This window comes from Vicia villosa, linkage group LG6, assembly GCF_029867415.1.
Source record: "Vicia villosa cultivar HV-30 ecotype Madison, WI linkage group LG6, Vvil1.0, whole genome shotgun sequence".
NCBI lineage: Eukaryota > Viridiplantae > Streptophyta > Magnoliopsida > Fabales > Fabaceae > Vicia > Vicia villosa.
In genome coordinates, this window is record NC_081185.1 from 5,975,145 (window position 1) to 6,002,795 (window position 27,651).

Here is a 27,651-nt window from a genome sequence, read left to right on the forward strand (position 1 = left end):
ACAACAACAATAACCAACAACAACACACCATTATGTGAGATAGATAACAAGAAGAGAACAATGATTTGTTAAAAGTTTGTGTTAGAAGAACAACAACACATAACAAAAATAAATTATGTGTTACGATTCATCCCAAAAAAATGATGTTTACGAGTATGGAGTGGTTGTATGCATGAGTTAGGTTTATTTTAGGTAAAACTTAGCGAACAAATTCTTTTATAGCTAATTATGGATATCATACCCCTCAGTTACTAGAGAAACCGATGGAATAGATTATTTAATAATTTAACAAAAATTAAAATTAAAATAAAACACGACTTTTAAAGAGATAAAAACAAAAACTGTAGTTGTTGAGATTCAAATCACAACCTTGAATTATTTTACCCATCGGTTATAATATATAACTGAGGGAATAAATGGTAATTTTTTGGAAAAAATAATAACGAAACACATCCAAGAATTATACCTCGATTTTTTGTTGGGTGAGGTGAAAGTGTTTTCATAAAATGTATTATTTGTAGTAGTGATAATGGTTAAGGAACAGGCGAGTGTTTGAAGACATGACTATATCTATAGAGGAAACTATAAAGCGAGCTAATAACTTGATTAGCTAAAAGATGACAAACCTCTCTAATAAGAACTAGGGTCAGAATAACAACACTTTGGGAAAGAATAAAGTCAGGCCTAAAAAATATTTTAAACAAGGAAGCAACAATCATATTATCAGAAAAACATATATAGGCCACTTAGGCCACAACAACAGTCAAAGGTATAATAAAACGAAGCCTAAGCAAACTAATAGAGGCAAGATGCAGAATAATAATAAGACTTACATGACAGATGACACCAGTAGTATCCTCATCCTATGCAGACTAGAACCAGATAGAACATGAGCCTAACTAAAATAGGCCACAAAAGTAGTTAAAATAATGAGCAAAACATGCCGCAAATTCCCATAAGAAGTCAGAGGAAAAAAGAAGAGTTGAATTACTTGAAAGATGGTAAAGAGGGAAGCCCTCATTCTATGCAGCAAATGAATAGAGATAACCTGTGTAAAAGTAAACATGGGAATAATAGTCAAAATGACAACCATAATAGAGAAAAAATAAAAGTGAACCCAAGAAAGAAAAACATCACCTGGAACGAAGGCACTCAAATCCATGATCACACCAAGAAGAACCAAGGGAAACTTCAAAATTCAGATCAAAGAAGAAAAGAAGACATCAACAGCAAACAAAAAGAGAATAAGAATCACGAAAGTAAGAACAAAGGGAAAAGGAAAATTACCATAGACGAAGACACCTAATAGGAGGAAAGGTTGTCTAATATTTATAAATGCATCAGGGAGACTAATAAAGAAAGAGAAATAAACAGTCTGTGGATGATCTATAACAGGAAGTAGTGCTCATGATAGTACCTGGTGTAAGCGAGAAGGTTCGGGCACAAAAGAGAATCTTCAGCAGAACCAAATCAATACACAAATTCACTACAAAAAGAAAAGTTTTTCAAAGTGAGAAGAATCAGAGTAATACCAACGAGTACAATCTGAAGAATAATGATAATGATAAGAAGAAGAGGAAGGGCATAGCTAAAATAAATTGCTAATAAACAATAAAAGTGGTCAAAAGAATCATAATAACAACTCAAATCAAGTCATAGAAAAAGGTGAACGCCATCATTTGCGTGAACATATGTTCAAAATCACATATAAGATATAAGAAATTATCATCGTGATAATACAAATAAAAGCACAAATCTCAGGGAAACTAATAAACGTTACCTCTAAGTAGAAGATCACAACATTCAGAACATCAACATGCATTAAGAAAGCCATCAAGTGGAGGAGAAAAATAAATCAAACCCAACATTTTCCAAAAAATCACAATGACAAAGACCACATAGCCCTGATCTATAACATGTAAGAAGGAATCTGGCAGAAAAATGACCATTGTGACCATGATCAAAGCATCGATGATATCAACAAAACTTAGAAGTAAATAAGATATACATCAACACTGACACTAACTTATCCATTCACAATGAATGGAACTTAGAAACTGTGTTGAAGAACGACAATGGAGGAAAGGAGGCAAGAGCTTCCTGAAAGCAAGAAGGGTACAACAATGCGACATCCGTTGAAACTCAAGCATTCATTAAAACGTTAGACTTCGCTAAGAACAGGAAACAAAAAAAGTAAATGGTCAGTCATATTATAAGAGCATGGTGGATATGATCTTTTAGTACATGAAGAAGAAACGCTAGTGTGAGGAAGATAGTTGTAACGCAAATGATTTAAGTCATCTAAAAACCTTATTTAGAATAATTTCTAATACCTTTACGGGATTTGAGGTTAGCAATATCCATCATAACAAAGAGGTCTATATGTTAACAATCAAAACTATTCAAAGAAAATTCTTAAATCAACAAACAAGTCCCATATGTAAAAAAGCTAATTCTGATGCATCCAACTTCAACAAAAAAAAAAAGTTATTCTAAAAAAATTAATAAATTTTATTAAAATAATAAAACAGAATTTTATTTTATTTTAAAACTAAAGAACCAAAATTCCATGTAAGATTTTTATTCTTTAAAGATTTTATTGAGATCCCTATGCTCAACATGAGTTTGCCAAATGAACCCATATTGATCATTCTTTAGTTACAAACTAGTAAAAAACCCGTGCGTTCGCACGGGTTCTGGTACGGGACGCGCATTTGTTTTAAATGTACATTTTTTAATAGAAAAATATCTGGTATCTGTGAAAAAATAATAATTGAATGTATAGAAAATGTCTGGTATCCGTGAAAAAATAATAATTGAATGTATAGAAAAATGTCTGGTACCTGTGAAAAAAAATAATAATTGAATGCATAGAAAAATTTTCGGTACCCGTTAAAAAATAATAATTGAATGTTTTGAAAAATGTCTGGTACCCGTGAAAAAATAATAATTGAATGTTTAGAAAAATGTCTGGTACCCGTGAAAAAAATAATATTTGAATGTATAGAAAAATGTCTAGTACCAGTGAAAAAAATAATAATTGAATGTTTAGAAAAATGTCTGGTACCCGTGAAAAAATAATAATTGAATATATAGAAAAATGTTCGGTACCCGTAAAAAAAATGTTTAGAAAAATGTCTAGTACCCGTGAAAAAATAATAATCTAAATATATAGAAAAATGTCTGGTACCCGTAAAAAAATAATAATTAAATGTATAGAAAAATGTCTGGTACCCGTAAAAATATTTAGATCAATAAGATTTTTTAATAGAAAATACTATTTTATTATAATATATGTGAATAATAGAAGCTAAAGAAATGTAATAAAAAAATATAAAAAAGCAAATATTAGAAGCAAATAGAAACTAAATATTTGTCTTTCCAAGATGGAAGATTTTTAATATTTTAGATTATATTTGTCTTTCCAACAAATAATTTTTAGATTTTCTAGTATTAGTGATATCATAAACAAAGATTGACCAAAGAAAAAAAGAAATCATAAATATTGAGATTCTGTAATAGTGAAATCATAAATTTTAATTAAACATTATAGAATTAAATCATAAATTATATAAATTTTCGGTTTCTTGTACTAAAAGTCATTGATTGTATGTAATCCAATAGTATCAGCACGTAAACTAATATTATAATATGTATGAAGTATATTCACTGATTTTGAATATACACACTTCTATACAAGTATCTTTTCATCTCAAAAATTGGTAAAAAAAAATAGTTTTTTATGCAAATTTTTTGAAAATCTAAAAATACAATTTTTTTTTGCTAAATGAATGTGTATTATCGTATATCAATGCAAAACTATCAATTTGACTATATAAACATAAAAGCTTTCATAATGTCAGTGTATCACTCATTTTCTCTTATATTAATAACATTGTTTATTTTTTAATGTATATTTTCTATTTATTTAATAAGGGAAGGTAAGATTTTTATTTTTATTTCTATCACAAAATGATTCGATCTTTTTATCTCAAGATATATATATATATATATATATATATATATATATATATATATATATATATATATATATATATATATATATATATATATATATATATATATATATATATATATATATATATATAGAGGGCATATCATATGAGAATGCCATATTTATATGAGAATGTGAGAATGAATCTGAACCATTAGATTTTAAAATAAATGGTGGAGATTATGAGTGAATTTTTTTCTCTCTCTCCTACATTTTGAAATAAATGATGTAGGAGAGAGAAAAAAGATTCACCCATAATCTCCACCATTTATTTTAAAATCCAATGGTTCAGATTCATTCTCACATTCTCATATAAATATGGCATTCTCATATGATATACCCTATATATATATATATATATATATATATATATATATATATATATATATCATTTTTCTTTAAAACTTAATATTTGTAAATATTGTTTTAACTCTATAAATAATAATAATAATTAATTATTAATTAGTGTTTATTTTATAATAATAGTCATTAAAGACCGTGTTTAAAATTTACAATTGGAGAAAAAATTGTGTAAACTATTATCAAAACATTTGATTTACTCATGATCAATAGCAAGATACTAATTCATTATAGTCTTTTTTTCAAAAGATAACACTTCTTTACAATATAAATATTTTGTAAAAATTAAGCTTTTTTAAAAGTGAAATTTTTAAAAACTGTATATTAAAAATTATTAATTGTGAAAACATTTTTTTTGGTAACTAATTGTGAAAACATTTAATAGTGAAGAGTAATTGAAAATTTTCAATTCAATTAATTATAATATTCAACATTAACAAAATAAGATCAAATCATTAAATAAAAAATATTTTGATTTTTATTAATAATTCCACTAAGAGATATTTGATAAAAAAAAATCAACATGAATCCAATGCAAACATCATTATCAAATAGACACTTACTTCTCCACCTTAACCATTGCCAATGCTATTGCTGGAAATAGAATAAAAGACATCACTGATACATGATCATCTAATTTGATTATTATAATATTCTACCCACAAAATATTGCAAGGATGGTAGATAGATAGGAAGTGAGTTGAGTAAAAGTAGATTCTCTTTCCAATGAAAACATCTTTAATTACATTGATAGGTTTTACAATGATTTAACTGATGACTGGTTACATCAGAAAGGTAGTAGTTATCATTATAGTACCTTTTTAAAAATTGTGATAATAAAATACCAATAGATGTCATAACAAAGTAATATAGACTTCTAGAGTAAAAGAGTTGATGTAATATTAGACTATTTGAAGCTTTAGTTTTAAGATCACAAAAGAAAATGTGTGTGGCGTAGAAAATTAATAGCTCCTATGAGCTATTTTAAATGATCCACAAACTTTTCCACCTAACTCCTCCATCTCTCACAGTCAAAATTTTGTATCTTTTTTCTAAGAATACCTAACTCCTCCATCTCACATAATCAATTTTTTTTTAATATTTTTTCAAAGAATCTTATAGCATGAAGTAACAAAATTTTATTTTTCATCCACCACACATAATTTTTCATTCCAATATATACTTACCAAAATTAATTAAAATCTCATTAAAATTATCTCACAAAAAATAGACATTTCATAGAAAAAAATCAACAAAAATATAATTAGAAATCTAAAAAATTAAAAGAAATAAAATAATTCCATCAAATTTATTTTGTCCTTAAACAAAAACGTAGAGCAAAGCTTATGAATTCAAATAAAACTTAATTTTTTTTTACACTTCAAGAATCCTATATTGTAGTACTCCCTTACAATCAATTATATTGGGATGCTTTGACAAAAATTGTGACAAATCACATATTATATTATATATATATATATATATTATTTATATATATTATATATATATATATAAATAATATATATAAATAATATATATATATATATATATATATATATATATATATATATATATATATATATATATATATATAGGGGACGACTCAAGTGAGAACACTTGGTTATTATGAGAAATGAGAAAAATGAATCACGACCATTAAATTTTGATTTTGTTGATTTTAATGGATTGGATTGGTTTCTTTTTCTATGATCCTTAATATTTATTTTAAATCAAAATAGAAATAGAAACCAATCCAGTCCATTAAAATCAACAAAATCAAAATTTAATGGTCGTGATTCATTGTTCTCATTTCTCATAATAACCAAGTGTTCTCACTTGAGTCGTCCCCTATATATATATATATATATATATATATATATATATATATATATATATATATATATATAGCAACAAAGTAAATGATAAATAATATTTTATACTAATAATGATAATAATAAATGATTATTATTGACTAATCTAATTATCAATCATGTGTCAAACCACAATGAATTTTTTCTTAAATGCTTACCAAATTCACACTATTCAATTTAAATATAGACCAAATTTTCTAATAAATTTGAAAATCAATTTAAGCTGAAAACATGTTGCACCAATATTATGATAAAAGAAATGACTTGAGAAATAGTAAAAAAAAAAAATTAATAAAGGGATATTTTTGAAAATAAAAAATAAAATTATTTATTAAAAGAAAATAATGTAAAAGCAATTTAAAATTATTTATTTTAAATTTAATAATTTTAATCCTACATTTTAATTTTTAAAATTGAAAAATATTATTTATAAAATAGAGAGAAATAAAAGTTAGGGATGTCTTTTATTTTTTATTTTTTATTTTTTAGGCTCTAGAGTACATAAAAGTGGTTATTGTGGTAACATATTATACGGTCCTATCAAAATTATATATATGGTCTAGTCTAGTCCATATAAATTTACTATTTCATGTTGTGGTAACATACAATCTAGTTTATAAATTAGATTTAATCTATTTAATAGTAATATTTGTGACACATTTATTCCCTGGTTTCTTGAGACCACAAATGGTCAGAAAATTATGTGACACATCTATTCATAATTTCTTGAGACCACAAATGAGAGACATGTCAGACGAATTATTCAAAGTCTATTAGTATTTTTTATGAGAGACATGTCAGACATGTCATTTATATTTATTTATTATAATAATAAATGTTCATCATTTTTTTTCCTTAAAAATTAAAACCAGAGTTTTGAAGAACCATTAGAAGGTCATTGCATTTTTTATGCATGTCTCTTTCTCTTTGAAGCACGATAACAAATTACAGAAGTACAAAATAAAAATCAACCATTTGACAATCTTGCAAATAGTATTCACTCAATGACATAAAATGCTTTAAGAAAAACTTGTTTAAATGGAGAAATGCTCATCAAGCTAACTTTTTTTTTAAGTATTTGGAGAAGCAGATTTTTTGGTGGATGAAGAATGAAAAATGAAATCTAATGAATAAGTTAATAGATCTGCAAGTTAAAAAAAAATTAAAAAGAAATCATAAAAGTGTAGATGATACACATTTCAGTCAATAAAATATAACAACCATTTCAAATCCGACCACAACCACACTCGGCGCCGGAAACGTTCTGCTGCCACCACAGATTCACGCTGCAAAACTATACATCACTGTAAAAAAAAACAACAAATAATAACATAAAGACGAAACAGAAAAATCAACATAAAGACTAACGATGATAAAAATGTTAATTTTTTTCAAAACAATAACTATAAAAATGATAACTTTTATGAAACAATAACCATAAAATTGATAACTTTTTCTGTTAACCTCATCAAACCATAATATAAAACTCAAAAGCATCACATATTAACGATGAAAAAGATGAATAAAATGTTGATGAAGATGAATGAGTAGAAGCAGGGAGGTTGTGGGTAAAAACATATCTGGAAAAAATATTACCTCCATTAAAAGGTCAAGAAGGTTGTAATGGATCCAAAAAAAAATTGTTCTTCTTCTCCATTGTTTGTCCTTGCATTAACCTGCAAATCCTAAATACAAAAGGTTCAAATTAGACAATAAAAAGAGGGATGAAATAGAAAGAGAAAAAGAGAGAGAGTTGGAAGAAAGAAGAAGATAGAGACTTTGAGTTTGAGAAAAGAAGATTGTAGTTGTTAAAAGAAGAGAGAGAGGGAAGTCTCATGATAGCTTTAGTAGGGGGGAGAAGGTTGTAGCCTTTTGAAAAAGTAGCCTTTAGCCTTTAGAAGATAGAAAGTTTTAGTTTGAGAAAAATAAATAAGTTAATGTAAAAAATTGCATCACACGCTTCAAATTGGAATGGTAGAGCTGAAGGTGGCAATAAAACATCCCACGCGGCAGCACAAAAAATCAGCAGGGGCAATTTGGAACTTTCCATACCATCTTATTTTCTTATATTGTAGATATTTTTATTTTCCCAACAAATATATTATTATTATATTTCTTAATCCACGTATATATCAAACTAAAACTGAACTCACATCCTTAATATTTTTCCAACTAAGGTTGTTTGTTTCTCCAAAGACTTTGTCGTTTTCTCTCTCTAAAAATTCTAGAAAGAGAGAACACAGAGCAGAGCGTGTGGGATCATCAGAGTAGAGCCACATTCAATTTTCCAATTCATCTTCAGCCTCCTCCTTTTGACTTTTCAATCCATTTTCTAGATTTATTCTTCTGTTTTTCACACGTTCAAAGATCCTTGTACCTTTGTTCCTGTTCTTTGTTTTGTCGCATGAAACAAAAGATCTATGTCTGTTCTTTGAGTTTTTGATACATTTTCAGATTTTTCTCATCTAGAAAAAAATTTATGACCCAGAAATTAAAATCATCAAAGTTTGGATTTTTATTATTGATTGATTCAAATTTCGATAATGGGTTGCGCAAATTCCAAGCAAAAGCGATGTAGACATTGCAACAATCCCTATTCGCCAGTTCCAAGAAGCTATTCCATGCATGTTCATCACCCACCTAATCATCAATCACAAGATGAGGATAATGATGATGATAGTTACCATGTTGTGGCTCTCACATCAACCACATTAGGTAATCTCAAACTCAATTCCCCTTCTAGTTTCAATGGTGTTCATCATGATTTTAGATTCTCTAATGGTAAAGTTGAAGAGAATGGGAGTTTTAGGTTTGATAGAGAAAGTTTAATGCAAAAACTCAACAAGGAGAGGGAAAAGGAGAAGAAGGAATTGGAAAGGGGTGAGAAAGTTGAGGATTTTTCATTGGGGTTGGTTGAAGCTAAGACTTGGTCTAATATGATTGAAGAAAAGTTAACAAAAATTGTTCCTATGACTCCAACAAGAACACCACCTGGTGAGCCGGAAACAATCAATACATGGGAGTTGATGGAAGGTCTTGAGGATATTAGTCCTTTTCGATCGCCGAATCACTTCAAAAGCTTCTCTTTTGATGTCAATGGTGTTCTTGTTGATGATAATTCTGTTGGTGTTGGTGTTGGTGTTCATCCTCCTAAACCCTTTTGGCAGGAAATGACAGAGGATGAATCGAAACTTAATCCGGCGATATCAGATTTTGATCCGGATGTGATTTCGTCATTCAAGATGTCTTTACAACAAATCTCTCATGATAGTCCTTTTCGCCTTAGGCAGACGCCGATTCGCGAAGATAAGCTACGGTGTGATGATGATGGTGATGATGATGATGATGATCTTTTTGAGAATGTTAAGGTTGGTGGAAAGGAAAAGGTGGTTTTGTATTTCACAAGTTTGAGAGGGGTGAGAAAGACTTATGAGGATTGTTGTCAAGTGAGGATGATTTTGAGAGGGTTAGGAGTGAAAATTGATGAGAGAGATGTGTCAATGCATTTAGGGTTCAAGGAAGAGTTAAGAGAGCTTTTAGGTGATTTGTATGGTGGAGGAAGATTGCCAAGGGTTTTTGTTGGTGGAAACTACATTGGTGGAGTTGAGGAGATTGAGAAAATGCATGAAGATGGGAAGCTTGAGAAATTGTTGGAATGTTGCGAGAAAATCGAGGATAGTTGCGGTGAATGCGAGAATTGCGGTGATATAAGGTTTGTTCCGTGTGAAACTTGTTTTGGAAGTTGTAAAATCTACCACGAAGGCCATGACGACAACGATGATAATGAAGAAGAAGAATATGATGATCATGATGAAGAAGGTGAATCTGGATTTCAACGTTGCCCGGATTGTAACGAAAATGGACTAATTCGTTGCTCTGTGTGCTGCTACTAGTTTTTGTTTTCAATTCCAGGTGATTTTTAGTACATGTTTGAATGATCAGACTCAGTTTATCGAAATCACGGTGAATCATAATGATACTGTGATTTCGTCGAACTGAGTATGATTTCAAACATGCACATAGTGACCAAATTTTGAGTTTTATCATTAAGGGTCATTTTGATTTTTTATTTGGTGAGTTTGTGTTGTATAGTTGAGTCTTTGATATGGTGGATAGAGTGAATTACTTGTTCTAATCATTCCCTCTGCAACATCAGTGCAATTTGCTGCAAAGTGTATACTTTTCATTTTTTTCAGAAAAAAGAAAAAAAAGATAGAAAGGTTGTATACAATTCCCTTTCATGTATAACTCAAAAGAATTGCAAAAGAGAATTATAAATACAAAGGTTGTTTATAGTTAATACTTAGTTGCATTTTGTTTATTTCACTTAAGAATGTGTTCTTCTTTCTGCAATTTCAAAGCTGTGATGTTTGGATTTCATTACATTGTGGAACTGATTGCATTGTTGATTGGCCTAGAATTGATGTTGAATCTGCAATGGACTAATTAGATAATGCACTTAGTTGTTCTATAAAATAAAGACACTTACATCAGACACGACAGATACAGGTGTCTAGTGTATTCAACGTTCTTAGAATAACAACCAATAATAGAAGAGAAAATAGATGACCAATCGCAACATAATGATCATGATCTTTGTTTATACGTGTTGGCCAAATGTGTCTTATGTTTTTGCGACTATAAAACAACTGTAGTTCTATATTGTTACTTAAATGAAGTAGAGTTACATTGTTACAAATCGTATTCATAATAGTACAATCTAAATTATTGAATCGTACTGTAAAAGTCTAACATAAATTTGGGTTAAATGCAAGAACGAGACAAAGATCATAAATTTAGGTCAAATGCAAGAACGAGGCAAAGATTGCCTCACTCGATCATAAATTTAGGTCAAACGCAAGAACGAGACAAAGATTGCCTCACTCGTTACACTCGTTCGATTCCTCTACCCTTCTTTTCTTTTTCTCAGTGTTCTATGAGTCATACCGAGCGAGCACGAGGTTATGTGCTTAATGCAATTTCCACCATAATTGTCCCATTTTTACCTACAATATGTTGGCCATTATACAATCTAAGATGATTAGTAGATAGCACACCTTTTCTAGAACTTAATTTTATATTGGATTATTATTAATATTAATACTACAATCAATTTCTCGGTTAGTGAAGAATGAATAAAATATAATTTTCAAATAAAAGTGTTTGCCATGTTATTTATTAATCAATCCCCTTTACACATGTTTCATTTTATTATATTTGTTTTCAACTTATTATTTTTTTAAAGCATCATTCTATATTTTTTTTATATGAATTAATATTAAGTTATACACAAAATAGCATGTTAGGTAGAAATTGTCTTGGGTCAACATCGGCGAGACACTTGAGATTAAGTCAAAATAATATATTTTTTGATGAAAAAGTTCTTTATAATAATGTATCTCCACTAGTTCCTAAAATCATTTTTATAATAAAACTTGGCTATTTTTAAAAGATGACTTTTAAGCGATTTTAATAAAGTAGATGATAAATTTGTCAAATAAAATTATATCTAGTAGACTATTTCTTCTATAATCTAGTCAAAAGATAAAAAGCACATGAAATATCTCCAAAGTTAAAGAAATTCATAAATATTATTCTCAAATTTTCAATCTAATACTTTTTTATGAAAAAATATTTCTATATTTATTATTATATTAATATTAATAATTTAATAATATATTTCTTTTACCAAAATTAAAATCTAGATTCTTTAATACTTTTAACAAACTTAAATGTTTGCTCAAATCACTCCAGCTATCCAAAAATTTAATTTTTGTTTTTTTATCTAGAAGCATTTTTTTGCACTTTTTCTCATACTATTTAAAAAAATATTTTGTTTATTATTATTTTTAATATTTTTAGCTTATTTTTATACTTGATGATCTTCGAATATTAATGATTCAACGGTAAAAAATACTAACTTTTAATTAAAGAATTTAAAACCACTAACTTTGAATTTTTTATCTTCTTCGAAGGAAAACAACACTTTTTTAGACTATATGGTCCACAACATAGAGATTTGAAAATTTGACAAATTTTGACTTTATTTAACATCATAACAATACTCTTTCAAAGGGTCGGTTGAAAATTTGAAAAGGATTTTCATCAAACTTTTATAAGAATCATTATTGATTATTAAATGGAGGTGCCACATTTTAGTCGCCTAATTACTCCAACAATTCAAAAATAACTATTATAATTTAGTAAATAATAAATATGAATAATAAATATTTTAAAATACGTGTCATATATTTATATTAATGTCATTATTATATTTTGTTTCAATTTAACCCCTAAAATAATATTTCTCATCATTATTTTCAAGTGCTATCTTTCATTATATGACAATGAATAACAACTAATAATCAATAAAAATATTTTTTCGTAAAATAATATTTTAAATTTTATTTTTAACTTTTTTATAAGTGAGGTAAAAGAAGATGTAATAACAATATCAAATAATTTATTTGTTACATAAATTTTGGATTCAAATTCAGTTCCACAATCTCTAATATTTAATATCTTTGTCTCTCTTCGTCCCCTTTTTTTTTTTTTGGATTTTTGCGGACATGAACATTTATATAAAATTTTACATTTTTAGATCTAAAATATGTAAAGCCTGCAAACATTTTCTGCTCTATCCTTATTTTTTAAAGGGCGTATCAAGATTTTAAATCTTGTAATTGTAATTATGTTCGTCCAGTCTCGTTCTATTTTTTACGAATTTTTGTGAGACGGGTCTAAACAGAACATATTTGTCAACTCTAATAGTCATTTACTATTGAAATTCAATAACATAAAAAAAAAAAATTTTAGTTAAGACCACATTTATTTTGAAACATATGAATTATTTATTTATATGAAATTAACTATATGTATTATTTTGAAACATAATTTATAATTATTTCAATTCAAAACTCTTCTCAACGTTTCTCTCTTTTCATTCTTCCATCTTAGGGGTGGTTTTTGGCCATTTTGGCTAAAAATCACCCCCTCAACACCGTTTTTCGTTCTCTTTTTGTTTAAATAAGTGGTTATCCATACAGATTTGCTTCTTGTTTTGTGTGTTTTTAAGTTTTCATTGTCTTGTACGGTGTTAATTCCCGTCTTAGTACGGTGTTTGTTGGTTTTCCCGTCTTAGTACGGTGTTTGTTGGTTCAAATTGACACATTCATTTCAAATCATTGCAGATCCGAGGAAGACTTGAGCGTCAATGTTGCAGATCCAGAAGTATGAATATTCTGGTGACTTTTATATTGTCATATTTGTAGGCACTTTCATGTTGTCGTTGCATGCTATTAACCTAGGTGCTGCGAGATTGTTTGCAGATTCACCTTTTTCAGTTTTTAGCGATCTTGAATTTGTAATGATCGATGTATTTTTAATTTGAATTAATGAATATCTTTTTAGTCAAAAAAAAACTATATGTATTATTTATACACTCATAAATGTAGAACTATAAGCAAATATCGTGTCATTTACGAAAGACCACACAACTAAGGAACATCTAAAATGATACAAACGATTTATGACAAAAAGAAGCAAACTATATTTCTTCACCTACTTGTGTCTTTTCTTTAATCATCTTCATGGGTTTATGTAATGAACTTAGCTAGATGCAAGAAATTCTCAATTGGCTACACGTCTCTTGTCATCATATCAAAATCATAATCCATTTAGGTGGTTGATGGTAGATGAAAATTATAATCCTTAAATGTTAGATGTGTCAATTGATTATAAATTATGGGGAGGATAGGGTTAGATATAGATTACTCGAAATGATAAATTAATCATTTGGAATAAAAATATGTATTAATGTGGAACAGAAAACCATCTTATAATTGGAAACAAAAAATCAATATTAATTTAGAAAATTTCTTTACCCACCTCCCTATGAGTGGTCACCTCCTGCGAAAAACCAAAACTACCCCTGCTTCGGAAGTTCATTTCCGAAAGCGTGTTTTTTTAAAAAAATTGACTTACTTCGGAAGTTCATTTCCGAAACAATTATTTCGGAAGTTCACTTCCGAAATACTGCGATTTCTGCAGATTTATCAAAACACTCCCCCTCCCCCAATCATTTACCCTAAATCAAAACAAAAAGTGGCAGAGGCGAAAATTTGTGCAAACAGAATTCCAAAGCTGCATCAAGGCTCCAATCACACTGCTAAACAACATTCAAAAGCCCTCAATCCTAACACTTTGTAAGTTTTGAAATTTTTAGATCTATTATTCAAATGCATGTTATTTAGGGTTTTAATTGCATAAATGATATATGGCTAAGTTGTTAGTAGTATTTAGGTTGTTTAGAAGCATTTTGATTTGGTTTGAAGGTTGATTTAGGGGTCTGCCATGGAAGTTGCAGGAAATTGCATCGCAGGGGTGTTTCGGAAGTTCATTTCCGAAAACACCTCCATCCCAGTTTTCGGAAATGAACTTCCAAAATATATCAGAAGTTCAAATTTTTTTGTTTTTTATTTTGTCTCGCATATTAATCGATTTCAATTGTTTACAGGAACATGTCTTCTAGAGAGGGCGCTAAGGGAAGAAAGGATTCTTCAAAGAAAGAGGTGAAGGAGGTGAAGGAGGTGAAGGAGAAGAAGAAGGTTTCGACCGGCTCTACTTCTCGTTCCCAGGGGGCCCGGGGCCCGGATGCTCAAGCTCAGTCTTCAGGCGTGAGAGTCGTGATCAACGCTGATGGTTCTGAGACTGAGTGGGATGAGGATTGGTATAATTATCTTCATTCGGAGGAGTTCGCTCGTCGGGAAGAATAACGTGTTTTTTTTTTTGTTTGATGTGTATTTTGTAACGCTCGTCGGGCAGAATAACATGTTTTTGTTTTGTTTTGTTCTGATTTCGGATTGTATCGCACAGTGTATTTGTATTGGATTTATCATGTTAGTTTTTGGAAGTGGTAACCGGGGTCGGAACATATGACGGATGAGGTGGATGTCTGGAGGAAGTAGAACTGGAGATACGTCCACCACGAGACAAAGTAGCCAATCAATGTAAGCTATAGTTTATGATTATCATCTGGGGACGTCATTTCTAAAAAATCAAGATTAAAAATAATAAGATTTTTTTTCCAATTTTTTGTAATGACGTCCCCTGATGATAATGATAAATTATAGCTTACATTGATTGGCTCCTTTGTCTCGCGGTGGACGTACCTCCGGGTCTTCTTCCTCCGGACATCCACCTCCTCCGTCATATGTTTCGGCTCCGGTTACACCTCCTCCGTCATTTGTTACTTTCAGTTGTACGTATTTTTATTAAAATAATAAATAAACCTTTTGAAATTTGGAAGCCTTTTTTTCTCCCCACCACTCTCTCATCCCCACCTACCCGTGTTTAACAATATGTAACTTTAATTTTATGTAATATTATCGTTGTAATTTTCACCCGATTAAATAAAGTGAATTGTTCATTTTCTTCTGTCCAGACCTATTTTCGGAAGTGCATTTCCGAATTCCTCCAAGGGGGGTGCGCTCGGAGATGAACTTCCGAAACACCACATTTTCTGAAAAGTGACTTTATTTCGAAGATGCATCTCCGAAATCAATATTTTATATTAAAAAAAACACGTTTTCGGAAGTTCATTTCCGAAAACACCTTTTTTCCAAAAAAAAATACCGTTTCGGAAATGAACTTCCGAAACAAGGGGTATTGTGGTAAATTCACCAGGAGTGGGCAAGAAGGTTAGGAGGTGGGTGAAGAAAAAACCTTAATTTATTTTGGTTTTAAATTGTTTAAACTTGAACAATCTAAATTTAGATAAGTGAAAAATAGTAAATTCAAATTCAAATTCGCGCTTTAGCATATCAAACATTGTTTTTTATCATCTAATTTGTATTTATAATAAACAAATAAATAAACCTTTTATTATGACCAAAATTAACATTTGCTTATTTTATGAGGACTAAAAACATGTATTTTTATCTAACAGCTTAATTTTAGAAATCTTTTATTCAAAATCAATCTTTAAAATGAAACAATATTAAATATTTCTTTAGAATGTTATTGTTTATTGTCGTCTTTTTCAATTTAAAGAATTAGTCTTTATAATTATATATTGAAAATATTAAAGAAATATATATCTACTATAATGAGTTTCGATGTAGACATTCAGAAATATAATTGATTTTGCATGATCCAATAATATATTTTCAAATTATTTATAGTGTAATGCATTTTATAAATATATGATAGTTTATGCTTAAAATAAATAAAAATGTGTTTTTCAAAAGTAATTTGATGGCTATACTACTCCCTCCGTCGCACAATGAATAATTTATTTGAAATAAAATATGTCTCAAAATGAATGATTCATTTCAATTTTCAATACATTTTTTCAATTTTATCCTCTAATTTTAAGAGACAAACATATTTTTTTCTATATTATTTAAAATTATTTTTAGGTGTCAAACACAATATTATTAGAAAATTTCTTTAGCCACCTCCCTATGGGGGTCACCCCCAGCGAAAATCCGAAAATACCCCTGCTTCGGAAATGAACTTCCGAAGCGCTTTTTTTTTTTTTTTTAAATTTCCATAATTCGGAAGTGCATCTCCGAAAACACCTCATGGGGGGTGTCTTCGGAGATGAACTTCCGAAAATACCTCATGGGGGTGAATTCGGATGTTCATTTCCGAATTATGCAGAAACTGTGTTTTTTTTTTATGTTTTTTCTTAAACAGTCTCGCATTTTAATTAAACGCAAACGGCAAATAAAATAAGCGACATATAAACAGAAAATACTAATATGATAAATAAAATCCAAAAACACTGTGCGAAAGATACAATCCGAAATCAAAACAAAACAAAACAAAACACGTCAAACAAAACAAAAACACGTTATTCTGCCCGACGAGCGTTACAAAATACACATCAAACAAAACAAAAACACATTATTCTGCCCGACGAGCGAACTCCTCCGAATGAAGATACTGATACCAATCCTCATCCCACTCAGTCTCAGAACCACCAGCATCAACCACGACTCTCACGCCAGATAGTTGAGCTTGAGCATCCGGGCCCCGGGCGCCCTGGGAACGAGAAGTAGAGCCGGTCGAAACCTTCTTCTTCTCCTTCACCTCCTTCACTCCGCGAGAGCACGAAGTAGAGCCGGTCGAAACCTTCTTTTTCTCCTTCACCTCATTTTTTCCCTTAGCGCCACCCATTCCTGCGTAAAAATGAAGAAAGAAAGGTCCATGAGACCTCCTTTTATAAAAGAAGAAAGGGGACAAAAACGCTTGGGAAACGGACAAGTCATTAAAGAACGAAGGAGGTGAAGCAGAACGCATGCACACAAACTTCAAAGAAACAGGCACAATAAACAAAGGCGTTAAAAATAAAGTACTTGCAAATTAAAACGGACACTCCCTACCCTGTGTAGCTGACGCAGTCTGGGTCTCCCTACCCTGTCTGATGCGTGCTGGTTGGTTGCCTGACATGTTCCTGAAAACAATTGAAATCGATTAATATGCGAGACAAAATAAAAAACTAAAAAATTTGAACTTCTGATACAATTCGGAAGTTCATTTCCGAAAACTGGGATGGAGGTGTTTTCGGAAATGAACTTCCGAAACATCCCTGCGATGGGGTTTTCTGAAACTTCCATGGCAGACCCCAAAATCAAACATAAAACCAATTCAAAAAGCTTCTAAACAACCTAAATACTACTAACAACCAGTCCATATATCATTTATGCAATTGAAACCCTAAATAACATGCATTTGAATAATGAATCTAACAAATTTAAAACTTACAAATTGAGTGATTTGTGGGCTTTTGAATGTTGTATAGCAATGTGATTGGAGTCTTGATGCAGCCTTGGAAGTGTGTTTGCACAAATTTTCGCCTTTGCTTGTTTTTGATTTGAGTTAGGGTAAATGAATGGGGACGGGGAGTGTTTTAATAAATCTGCAGAACGCGCAGTATTTCGGAAGTTCACTTCCGAAATGCTGTTTTCGGAAATGAACTTCCGAAATAAGACAATTTTTTCAAAAAAAAAGGCGTTTTCGGAGATGCATCTCCGAAAACACCTTTTTCTTGCATTTCGGAAATGCATTTCCGAAGTCAGGGGTAGTATGGGGTTTTCACCAGAGGTGGACTAGAAGGTAGGGAGGTTGGCAAAGAAATTCTCTATTATTATACGGTTTTGTATAAGGTGTTATTTTTTTACTATTATTTTTTTTCCTTAATCACATGAGTAAGTATAAATGATATATTTTTATAATGTGTTAATATTCATTATCTATATTTAGGTGATAAAATAACATTACTCATAATATCTTTAGTAGTGAGGACATGATGAAAAGTATCTTTCAAAAAAATAAAAAATTTCATTGGCATATTATTTTACGGATGAAAGGGAATTCACATTCCACACTCATTACAAAACCAACCCCATGGACACATGTAATCAACAAAACTTTTGGTAGAAAAACTCACAAAGTGTGATTATTAAGACCAATAAGTGAAAGAAACATTGAAATAATCTCATATATCAACCCATACAACTTTACATTATTGAACAAAAGTAGGTTGGTCACGGCAAAGAAGTGGTTGAGTTGTAAAGGGAATGATAAATTGTTAGGAGTGAGATATATTGGCTATGATGCTTATAAAAGCAAAACAATATAGTTGGCAAGAAATCAGCTGAAACATTAAAATATTAGAAAGTAGTTAGCATGTTGTTATGTAAATCACTGTCTGCTTATGTTTTTGAGATTAAGTAACAACTAAGTGTGTTGGCTGCATGAAAAGGGTGTTGGTGCAACTAAGTAATGTGACTCAATTAAGTGATTTTGGAGGTACTATTTTTTATGATGCAAAAGTTTTCCAATAGGGTTTTGGAAATTCTTGCCTTATTCTCATACCTTTAAAAACAGCAGATTTGTCTGGATTATACAATTCAAACGGATGCAAAGTGCGAAATACGTTTAAATGGTTATTACATATAAATTGTGCGTTTTTATGTTACATATAAAGTTTGCGTTTTTAGAGGTGGTGGGAGATAAAGGAAGTTGTCTCGAGTTTAATGCTTGTACCGGCGTGGACCTTGAGGCTAAAGCCCAAGTAATTTTGTGGCCTTCAAACATGACCATCTTTGAGGACAGGCAAGATGGACGACGCTACTGTACTGGACCTAAAATTTATCATGGTTAAACCATGGTTGAATAGAGTTTTATAAAATATTTGTCATTGTTAAAATATGATTAAATAGAGTCCATATTTATTTTGTCAAGGTTGAACTGTAACTAACTTATACAGGACTTTCAAAAACAACTCTGCCCTTGAAATAAGTCTAAACGTCGATACTACTTTTAGAAGAAGACAAATGAAATGTGTGCAACTGACAACTCTGCCCTTGAAATAAGTCTAAACGTCGATACTACTTTTAGAAGAAGACAAATGAAATGTGTGCAAGTGATATGAAAAAAACCTTATCCATTATATTGAATTCTCTCAATATCATCTTCTCACAACTGCCTTTAATAAATTAGATTATATAATCCAAATAATATTTACTAATCAGAATCTATGAAGCACGAACACCTCTATGATCGGGTGTGTCTTGTATTGACACACCTCCGTCCCATGTAGAAAAACTCACACAAGTGTCCCAAAAAATAGTGTCATGTTGTAATACTATTCCCCAAATCATAAACTATCTGCACAAATAACTACATTGTAAAATATGATTGGAGGTAGTATATAAATCAACATATTAAGTTATCAATACATACAACAATAGTAAAGATCAAACTTAGTACATACAAATATCTATGTATTGTTTGGTGATTTCTACAAATGATGCAGTTGCTGCTTATCATGGATCCTCTGGTATCAACATTTGCACCAGATAAGTAACGTCAAACCGATACAGTATCACCGAATAATTATTGCTATTTGTTTGTGTACAACAACCAAACATTTTGAGTTTCATTTGTTCTGATGCTGACCCAATTCCGCGGCTGATTTCGCCGCACGAGATAACATATCCGAAACCCAAAGAGCTCCTTTCGCGAAGTAGCTGCTATTGACAATAGCAGTACTAGCAGCCACAGCAGCTCTTCCGGTAACTGTTGCCACGACTATAGCTGTCGTTCCCGTAACCGCTGCGGCCGATTTGGTGATATCTGTAACATGATACTTCTCGTCAACAGATTTGAAAGTTTCAATACCTGAATTTATGGTTTCTGTCAGTCCAATTTTGTTGCTGATTTCAACGACTTTGGCTGATGCAGTAGATGATACACTGCACGATTCATCGAAAGCTTTTGCCATCACGAATGCGTCTTTGCTCAGTACATATCCTTTTGCTACCATTGTTTTGACAACTTCTTGGGCCATAGTAAAAGCTTCTCCAGGGGAAGAAACAAACTTATCCATGTGAACATCCTGTAAAACAATAGATTGAGAAACCATTGACAAAGGCTCTATTTGGATAAACAGTTTAATTAAGCACTTATATCGTAAAATGAAGTCAAACAGTTTTCGTATAAACTATAAGCTATTTCTATAATAACAGATAAAATAAAGTCAAAATGTTTTCATATAAGTTATTGGTTGTTTTCACAAGTTATTCTAGAAAACTTGTGAAAGTGAACTTAAAACATCTTATAGACATGTTATAAGTTGTTTCTATAAATTCTTTCGAACAGTCACATGAGTGCTTAGTGTTATCGATGGCAGATGGCGGTCCATGACGGAGAGCCAAGAACCCGCCATACCAGCCACTTTGCGGCACCATTATAGTAGATTATGGCGGAAAAACCTGCAATATCGACCAATATTTACCATTGCGGTGAACTCAAAAACCGCCATGAATATCCGCCATAGCGCCCATGGCGCCGCTATTTGATAACATTATGCCAGTAGATTAGGTCAAGTTATTTTTCGGAAAGGGATTGAGATAATTGAGAAAGATAACAATGGTTGACATTTATCTTCATCGTATATAATTTCTCGTGTGTATTTGACAGAGTATCAACCAGTGACTCACTTTGGTCAAACTAAAAGTAAGAGAGCTTTTAAGGAAGGGATTTAAGGCATACTTGAGAGCATGTAATACTATCTTCAACGTTATGCCTGTTCCAATTATTGTCATCCGTATAAGCTTCCCAGCGCGAAATGGAAATGCTTTGGTCCAAAATCATCGAACCCTGAACGAGAATATATGCATATTAGCAAACAGATTTAAACCAGGACAATGTCATGTTACTGAATAGGTAATGTTCTGCAACAAAACAAGATGAATTGAATTGAACAGGTACAGATATCACAATATATTAAGCAAAAAAACACTCTAATGTAATTGAATTGCAATTCATCGGACATTGATCTGCCAAATGACAATCACGTCATTCACTCTGTCTACTCAAAAGCAACGGTATTTCCCGCCAAAAACCTACTCACATGCTACCCCTCTGAAAAAGTAAGCTTTTATTCTTTACCTCCAACTGATTTATTCATACACTAACTTGAGCATTAGAGTATTTGTAGATGCATAACCCCGCCTAGGAACTTGTGCTGTACGCTACCTAACACACATGTCTTCCCCTCACTTCGGCCATTCTCTCGGTCCTTATTGGATCAAAAGTAAAACAAAATATAAAAAGATTTCAGAAGCCGGGAAAATGAGATGGAAAAGTTTTGCAGAAAGGAAATTAGCATGCGACAAACACAGCTTATTTTCCTTATGAATTATTTAAAAAATGCTTAAAGCTTAAAAAATACCCAGGGTCAGTTTGCTCGTGCGTTTCCAAGCAATGAAACGCACAATTCACTAACACTCCGATTTCTAACTTCCCAAGTTTCACGTTGAAATAGCCTTAGGACGTGATATTAAGAATCAGTGTCCGACACTAACACATATGGTTACATTCAATTACGTAATTTTCTTAAACACGGTGATACAGGGAACATGCTTGATACACAAGCAAACCACCAAAACTCTCATGCTTTATAGATTTACAAATATGAAATATCTAAGTAGAACACAGTTAATTGAAAGTTTAAAAAAGCATGGAAATCCATTATGTACTATGTTGATCTATGATATCTAACAAAGAAGTTAAGAAGCTTACATTAAGCAATAATGCAGTTCCCAGGGCATAAGCTTCCTTAAAAGTCACATATGCAGTAGAATCAAAATCACTGTGTCTGTGTCATAATAAAAAAATTACTTTTTTCAATTAGTTTGAAGAGTTCTTCACCGATGCCATGAAGTAAACTAACATTTCTACCATCTAAGCCTTCTAACATACAACATGCAATCTTGCTATTAAATTGCAATATGAAATAATGTCAAAAAAACGAGTAAACATCTTTTAAAAATGTTCTATATTGGTGTCCTAGAAGCATGTTAAGGGTTATATCAGGTGTCAAAACTCGTTAACCATTAATGTATTTTCATCAACCACAATTTTAAAGTGTTCAAATTCACATGTAGTGAAACATCTACAGATTTATGGTTAACCGCGTCGAAATTTGTGGCTAATGAAATTATGTCAGAGGTTAATGAGTTTCGACTAATATGTCTAATAATCATTAACTCAACGTAAATAAGGTTAAGTAACATTACCTTATCACGTCAACACGCTCAATCTCACCACAGTAGCCAAAAAAATTTTGCACATCATTCTCAGTAGCTCTTGGAGATAGGTTTGTAATTTCAGCAGTATAACCACCGGGATACATAATTATCGAGGTTTTGGAAAAATCTCAAAAGGGAAAAACAGAACCAGATTCCACAAACCTGCAGAAAGCAAATAATGTAAATCTCGACACCTGATAAGAACAAGAGAAAGTGATTCTGCAAGGAATATTTGTGTTACTTCAGAAACTAATGATAAAAAAGGCACATAATTGCATTTCTTTTTTATGCTCCATTTGTGAGACCATGCATTGTTAGAAGTAAGAACACAGTGAAGATAAAAAAACAGACAAATATTACATTGAAGGGATAGTAAACCTTATAAACTATGTAGCAGTGATGCTTCATATTGGAGATGTATCTGATGTCCGATACAGGGTATGACACATGTCGGTGCCCAACACACACATAAGTAGACAAACATTACACTGAAGGATAGTAAACCTTAAAAACTATACAGCAAAGATGCTTTATATTGAAGATGTATCTGATGTCTGACACTGAGTTACTGTGCAACACATGTCAGAGTCCAACACACACATAATACTTATACATGTGGTTATATTTATTCACTCACTCGCATCTCTAATTATTAGTGGCGTGGATGTATCAGTGTCGTGTTCAGTGTCTAGATCTATCTGAGCGCGTTATAGCTTGTAAATATCTTTTAGGAGAATTCATTTAATCTACTACAGATATACCAAATTCAAAATCTGTAGTAACCCCTAACACAAATCAAACTCAATTTCATCCTAAACACCCTGATGTCCCTAATTACATAATTTCGATGTTTCATTCCATATTCAGAAAAACACACATTTAATCTCCTCGCACGAAATTTATCACAAATGAGAATAAAGAGAGCTATTATGGTGTTTAAACATTGCATTAGACGTAGACACAATTGGTTGAACTCCGATAAATCGTGTGTTCTTGTGAATAATTATTTATCTATATTCTATAGTAATTATTAAACTCCGAAATACTAAAAATTGCATAATCACAAAAGCGGCCGCGACAAAAATGTATCGACATCAATACCATTCATTATTCACAGTTTTTATTATAAAAAAAAATTGGCTAATTCAAACTCGACTACGACTACAATCAATATCACAACAATTAGATTGAACGAAATCGCGAAAGTCTTTACGCGAAAATGACATAATAGTAAATGCTATAATAATTAGCTGAACTCTATGATCAATAGTAACAATTATTTATCTACTTTCTTAAGAATCACATTTTCTATTCAAACAAAATCCAAATAATTCAATTCCAAAATCTTACAATCAAAATTAACTAAAGCAAAATTGATTAAAACAAACAGCAAAAAGGAGTTGAAGAAAGAAGCTGAAAACAAACAGCAAAAAAAAAAAAGATTTGAAGAAAGAATGAAAGAGTTGATATTGAAAGTACCTTGAAAGAGGAAAGAGCGATTGAAGATTGAAAATGGTGAAGTGAAGTTGAGGAGAAGAGAAGAGAATAGAAGAGAAGAGAAGAGAAGGGAAAGTTAGCAGAGATAACGCCTCTAACCAATCCTAACAATAATTATGATACCATTATGGTTAAAAGGTTACACTCAATCCTACGCGCGCCATTTGTCGATTGTGTTTGTTTATGAATTTTGTTTAAAAAACTAATTTTTTGTTCACTTAATTTCAATTTTTTGTTTTATTCGCCGTCTTATTCTAGTTTTTTTAAAAAAAATATTTTTTAACAAAAAAAATTACATAGCAATCAATATAGAAATAGAGACTTCAATAAATAATAATTGATTGGTAGAGAAAAATACTGTATTAGAAGATTGAAAAGGCAGCTTTGACGTTAGTAATAACATCACACAATTTGTAACGATATTTCTTCGAACATTTCATTATAGTTTGGACAAATCTGCCTATAAATCAAGTGTTTTATTGGACAAAATTTCCTATAAACCAAGTGTTTTATTGGCCGGATCTGGCAGGGCGTCTGGCGAATTGTATCATTGAGTTGTCGAGTTTGAGGTGTTCTTCGATGCAAGGAAAACCCTGAAAGCTCAATTGTTTGCGGACTTCTTAGCCAAGATGACTCTCGTGTCCCTAGAGAAAAATCGTACATGGGTGGTCTTCACGGACAGATCGCCCAACAGAAAGGGAAGTGACGCATGTGTGATCTTAGAAAATAATTTCGATTTAGTAGTGGAAGTGTTTGTAAGGTTCGAGTTTCTGACCACCAACAATCAAGCCGAGTATGAAATCGTTAATGTCGGGATCACGCTCGCAGAAGAAATGAGGGTATAATGCATTAACTTATGAATGGACTCCCAATTGCTTGTTTCCCAAATAAGAGGAGATGTCTATGCAAATGAAGCTTTGCTCCAGAAGTACCTCAAGCTAGTTGCTAGAAAGATAGAGAAATTCAAGGCGTTCAAGATTAATCATGTGCCTCGGGAGAAAAAAACCTGATCTAACGTACTATCTCAGGTAGCCAGCACTAGAAACGCCAAAATCAACCACTCTTTTGTTCAAGAAATCAAAAAAACCCTCAACGTTGAAACGAAGGGGAAATTAGTAGCAGTTGTGAGTAACACGACTCCACTCTCATAGATGACCTCAATTTAGTAATATAACGCGAAGAGCAAAGTACAAACTCTGACCTCTGCTTTTCACTATACTCATCTCATCTTAAGTCTTGAGTTGACTTGGACGTTGGAGTGTTAACCATGCAGGTCCATCATGCACCACTGTAAAGAAAATCAAAACCGCCCTTCAAAATCATTAGTTTTTCAACTACATCCATTTTTATTTCCACACTAATAGAAACCTATCAATATTATTACTCTACTTACATAGTATGTTATTATTATAGTTTTTTTATTACATTTGCATTACATTTGTAAATTAAAAAGTCACTGCTATTTTAAAAATATATTATATAATTCTTATTTTATATTATAATATTTTGATTTTAATAAATAATTGATAGTATTCACCCTATTTTAAATATAAACATAAGTTGGTCAAACAAATTATTTTTAAAATATAAAAATAAATGTTAAAATTGAGAATTAAAAACTTATTTTCAACATAAAGTGATAAAAATTTGTTTGTTTCCGTTTCATATCATCTTTATATAGTTAAGCTGTAAGTTGTTTTGAAACCGCTATGCACTATTTGTGCTTTTTGCTTCTCAACAATAAACTGTTGCTTAGAATTTTTTTTCTTTTAATAAGGTAATTAAAAGTTATTTCAATATGTAAAACTATCAATAAACTTTATAGTTTTCATGAAAAATAATAATTTCATTGAATTATAGTAGTTTTATTTTAATTTTTTTTACACTAATAAATAAATATTCATTGCAATTTTTTCTGGGGGAAAACATTGAAAATGATAAATATATAATAAGGAAAAGAACTTTAAAAAATCAACATTTACAAAATTGTGAGATATAATAAAATTATTATTTAAAATAAAGAGTTAAATAGACATGTATTGACAATGTAAAATAACTTTAAACTGTCGTATAATAATAAAATAATAATCTACCCTGTCATTTAAATAATTTTAAATTATAAAAGAGATTTAACATAATATATAATATTTATTGGTTAGCACTGTAAAATTATTTTAAATTATTTTAAACTATCAGTACATATTATATTTTTTCTAAAATAAAACATGACACTAATAATATTTTTTTAAAAAAATAGTGTAATTTTACACTATCAATCATAACAATATATTTTATTAAATCAAATTAAAATTTTAAAATTATTTACATAACATGATGATTTTACCATGATATATTTTATTAAATAAAAAATTCGTACCTATCGTTAAATTCATATTTTTAAATTTTTATAATGGTTAAATATGTTTTTGGTCTCTATAAATTATCAAATTTTGTTTTTGATATCTATAAAAGTGATATGTTTGGTTCATACAAAATTATTATGAATGTAGTTTTAGTCACTATCGTTAAATCAATGTGTATTTTTGATTGATTATTTTACAGATATGCTTAGAACGTTATAAAAAGTTCATCAAAAAAAAACTCAAAATTGATTTATAAATGAAAATTTTATTTACATTTATCATTATCTTTTAAAATTTTAAAAAATTATATTAAACTATCTTTGTTTTAAAATAAAAAATAAAAAATATTATTATAATCATTTTTCTAATAAAAATAAAAAATTAAATTTAAAATATTTATAAGAACCTAAAATATATTTAATCATTTTATAATTAGTGTATCAAATAATTGAAATCTGGAAATCATGTTTAATCACTATGGCGCGTGAAGCATTTTGTTGGCCAAAGCGCGTCGTCATTCTTGGTGGATTGAAGTTTCTGAATTGGATTGGTTAAGAATCTGGCTTGTGGTGCCAAAGATTTTGTCGGAAGAAAAAAAAAAACAAAATCTAGCTAGTAGTAAAACGGTGCTGCGTTTTATTTTTAAGTTGTTGATACTAATTTCACATATGAAGGTTGGGTTTAGTAGTTATGCACACAAATCTAAAGTTGTTTTTAGAAGCCTAAAATAAACATTAAAGTATGACTTTTATATCAAAAAGTAACATTTAGCAATTTTTTCATTTATTAAAAGAACTGAATTAATTTTCGTCTAAAATAAATAAATATATTAATTATTTATACATGTTGAATTTTACATTATTATTTTTATAAAAAATAAATCAAATATATATGATTAGACAATAAAATACAAAAACACTTATTATTGTTTTATATAAATT

At 30.3% G+C, this 27,651-nt stretch overlaps 2 protein-coding genes and 1 long non-coding RNA gene across 3 annotated transcripts; 1 reads left to right on the forward strand and 2 right to left on the reverse strand.

The window, feature by feature from the left end:
* Window positions 1–7,363: 7,363 nt before the first annotated feature.
* Window positions 7,364–8,189, reverse strand: LOC131611172 (uncharacterized). Its single transcript, XR_009286782.1, has 2 exons — window positions 8,025–8,189; window positions 7,364–7,931 (listed from the first exon to the last, which is right to left on the reverse strand). It is a non-coding gene; the product is annotated as an uncharacterized LOC131611172 (long non-coding RNA).
* A 211-nt stretch (window positions 8,190–8,400) lies between these two features.
* LOC131611173 (uncharacterized protein At3g28850-like) lies at window positions 8,401–10,546 on the forward strand. Its single transcript, XM_058883268.1, has one exon. The coding sequence runs from the start codon at window positions 8,790–8,792 to the stop codon at window positions 10,137–10,139; it is 1,350 nt and encodes a 449-aa protein (XP_058739251.1). The 5' UTR covers window positions 8,401–8,789; the 3' UTR covers window positions 10,140–10,546.
* A 9,390-nt stretch (window positions 10,547–19,936) lies between these two features.
* On the reverse strand, window positions 19,937–24,471 carry LOC131608814 (binding partner of ACD11 1). Its single transcript, XM_058880379.1, has 5 exons — window positions 24,330–24,471; window positions 22,839–23,012; window positions 22,342–22,417; window positions 21,310–21,417; window positions 19,937–20,653 (listed from the first exon to the last, which is right to left on the reverse strand). The coding sequence occupies exons 2-5, from the start codon at window positions 22,952–22,954 to the stop codon at window positions 20,195–20,197; spliced, it is 759 nt and encodes a 252-aa protein (XP_058736362.1). The 5' UTR covers window positions 22,955–23,012; window positions 24,330–24,471; the 3' UTR covers window positions 19,937–20,194.
* Window positions 24,472–27,651: the final 3,180 nt, after the last annotated feature.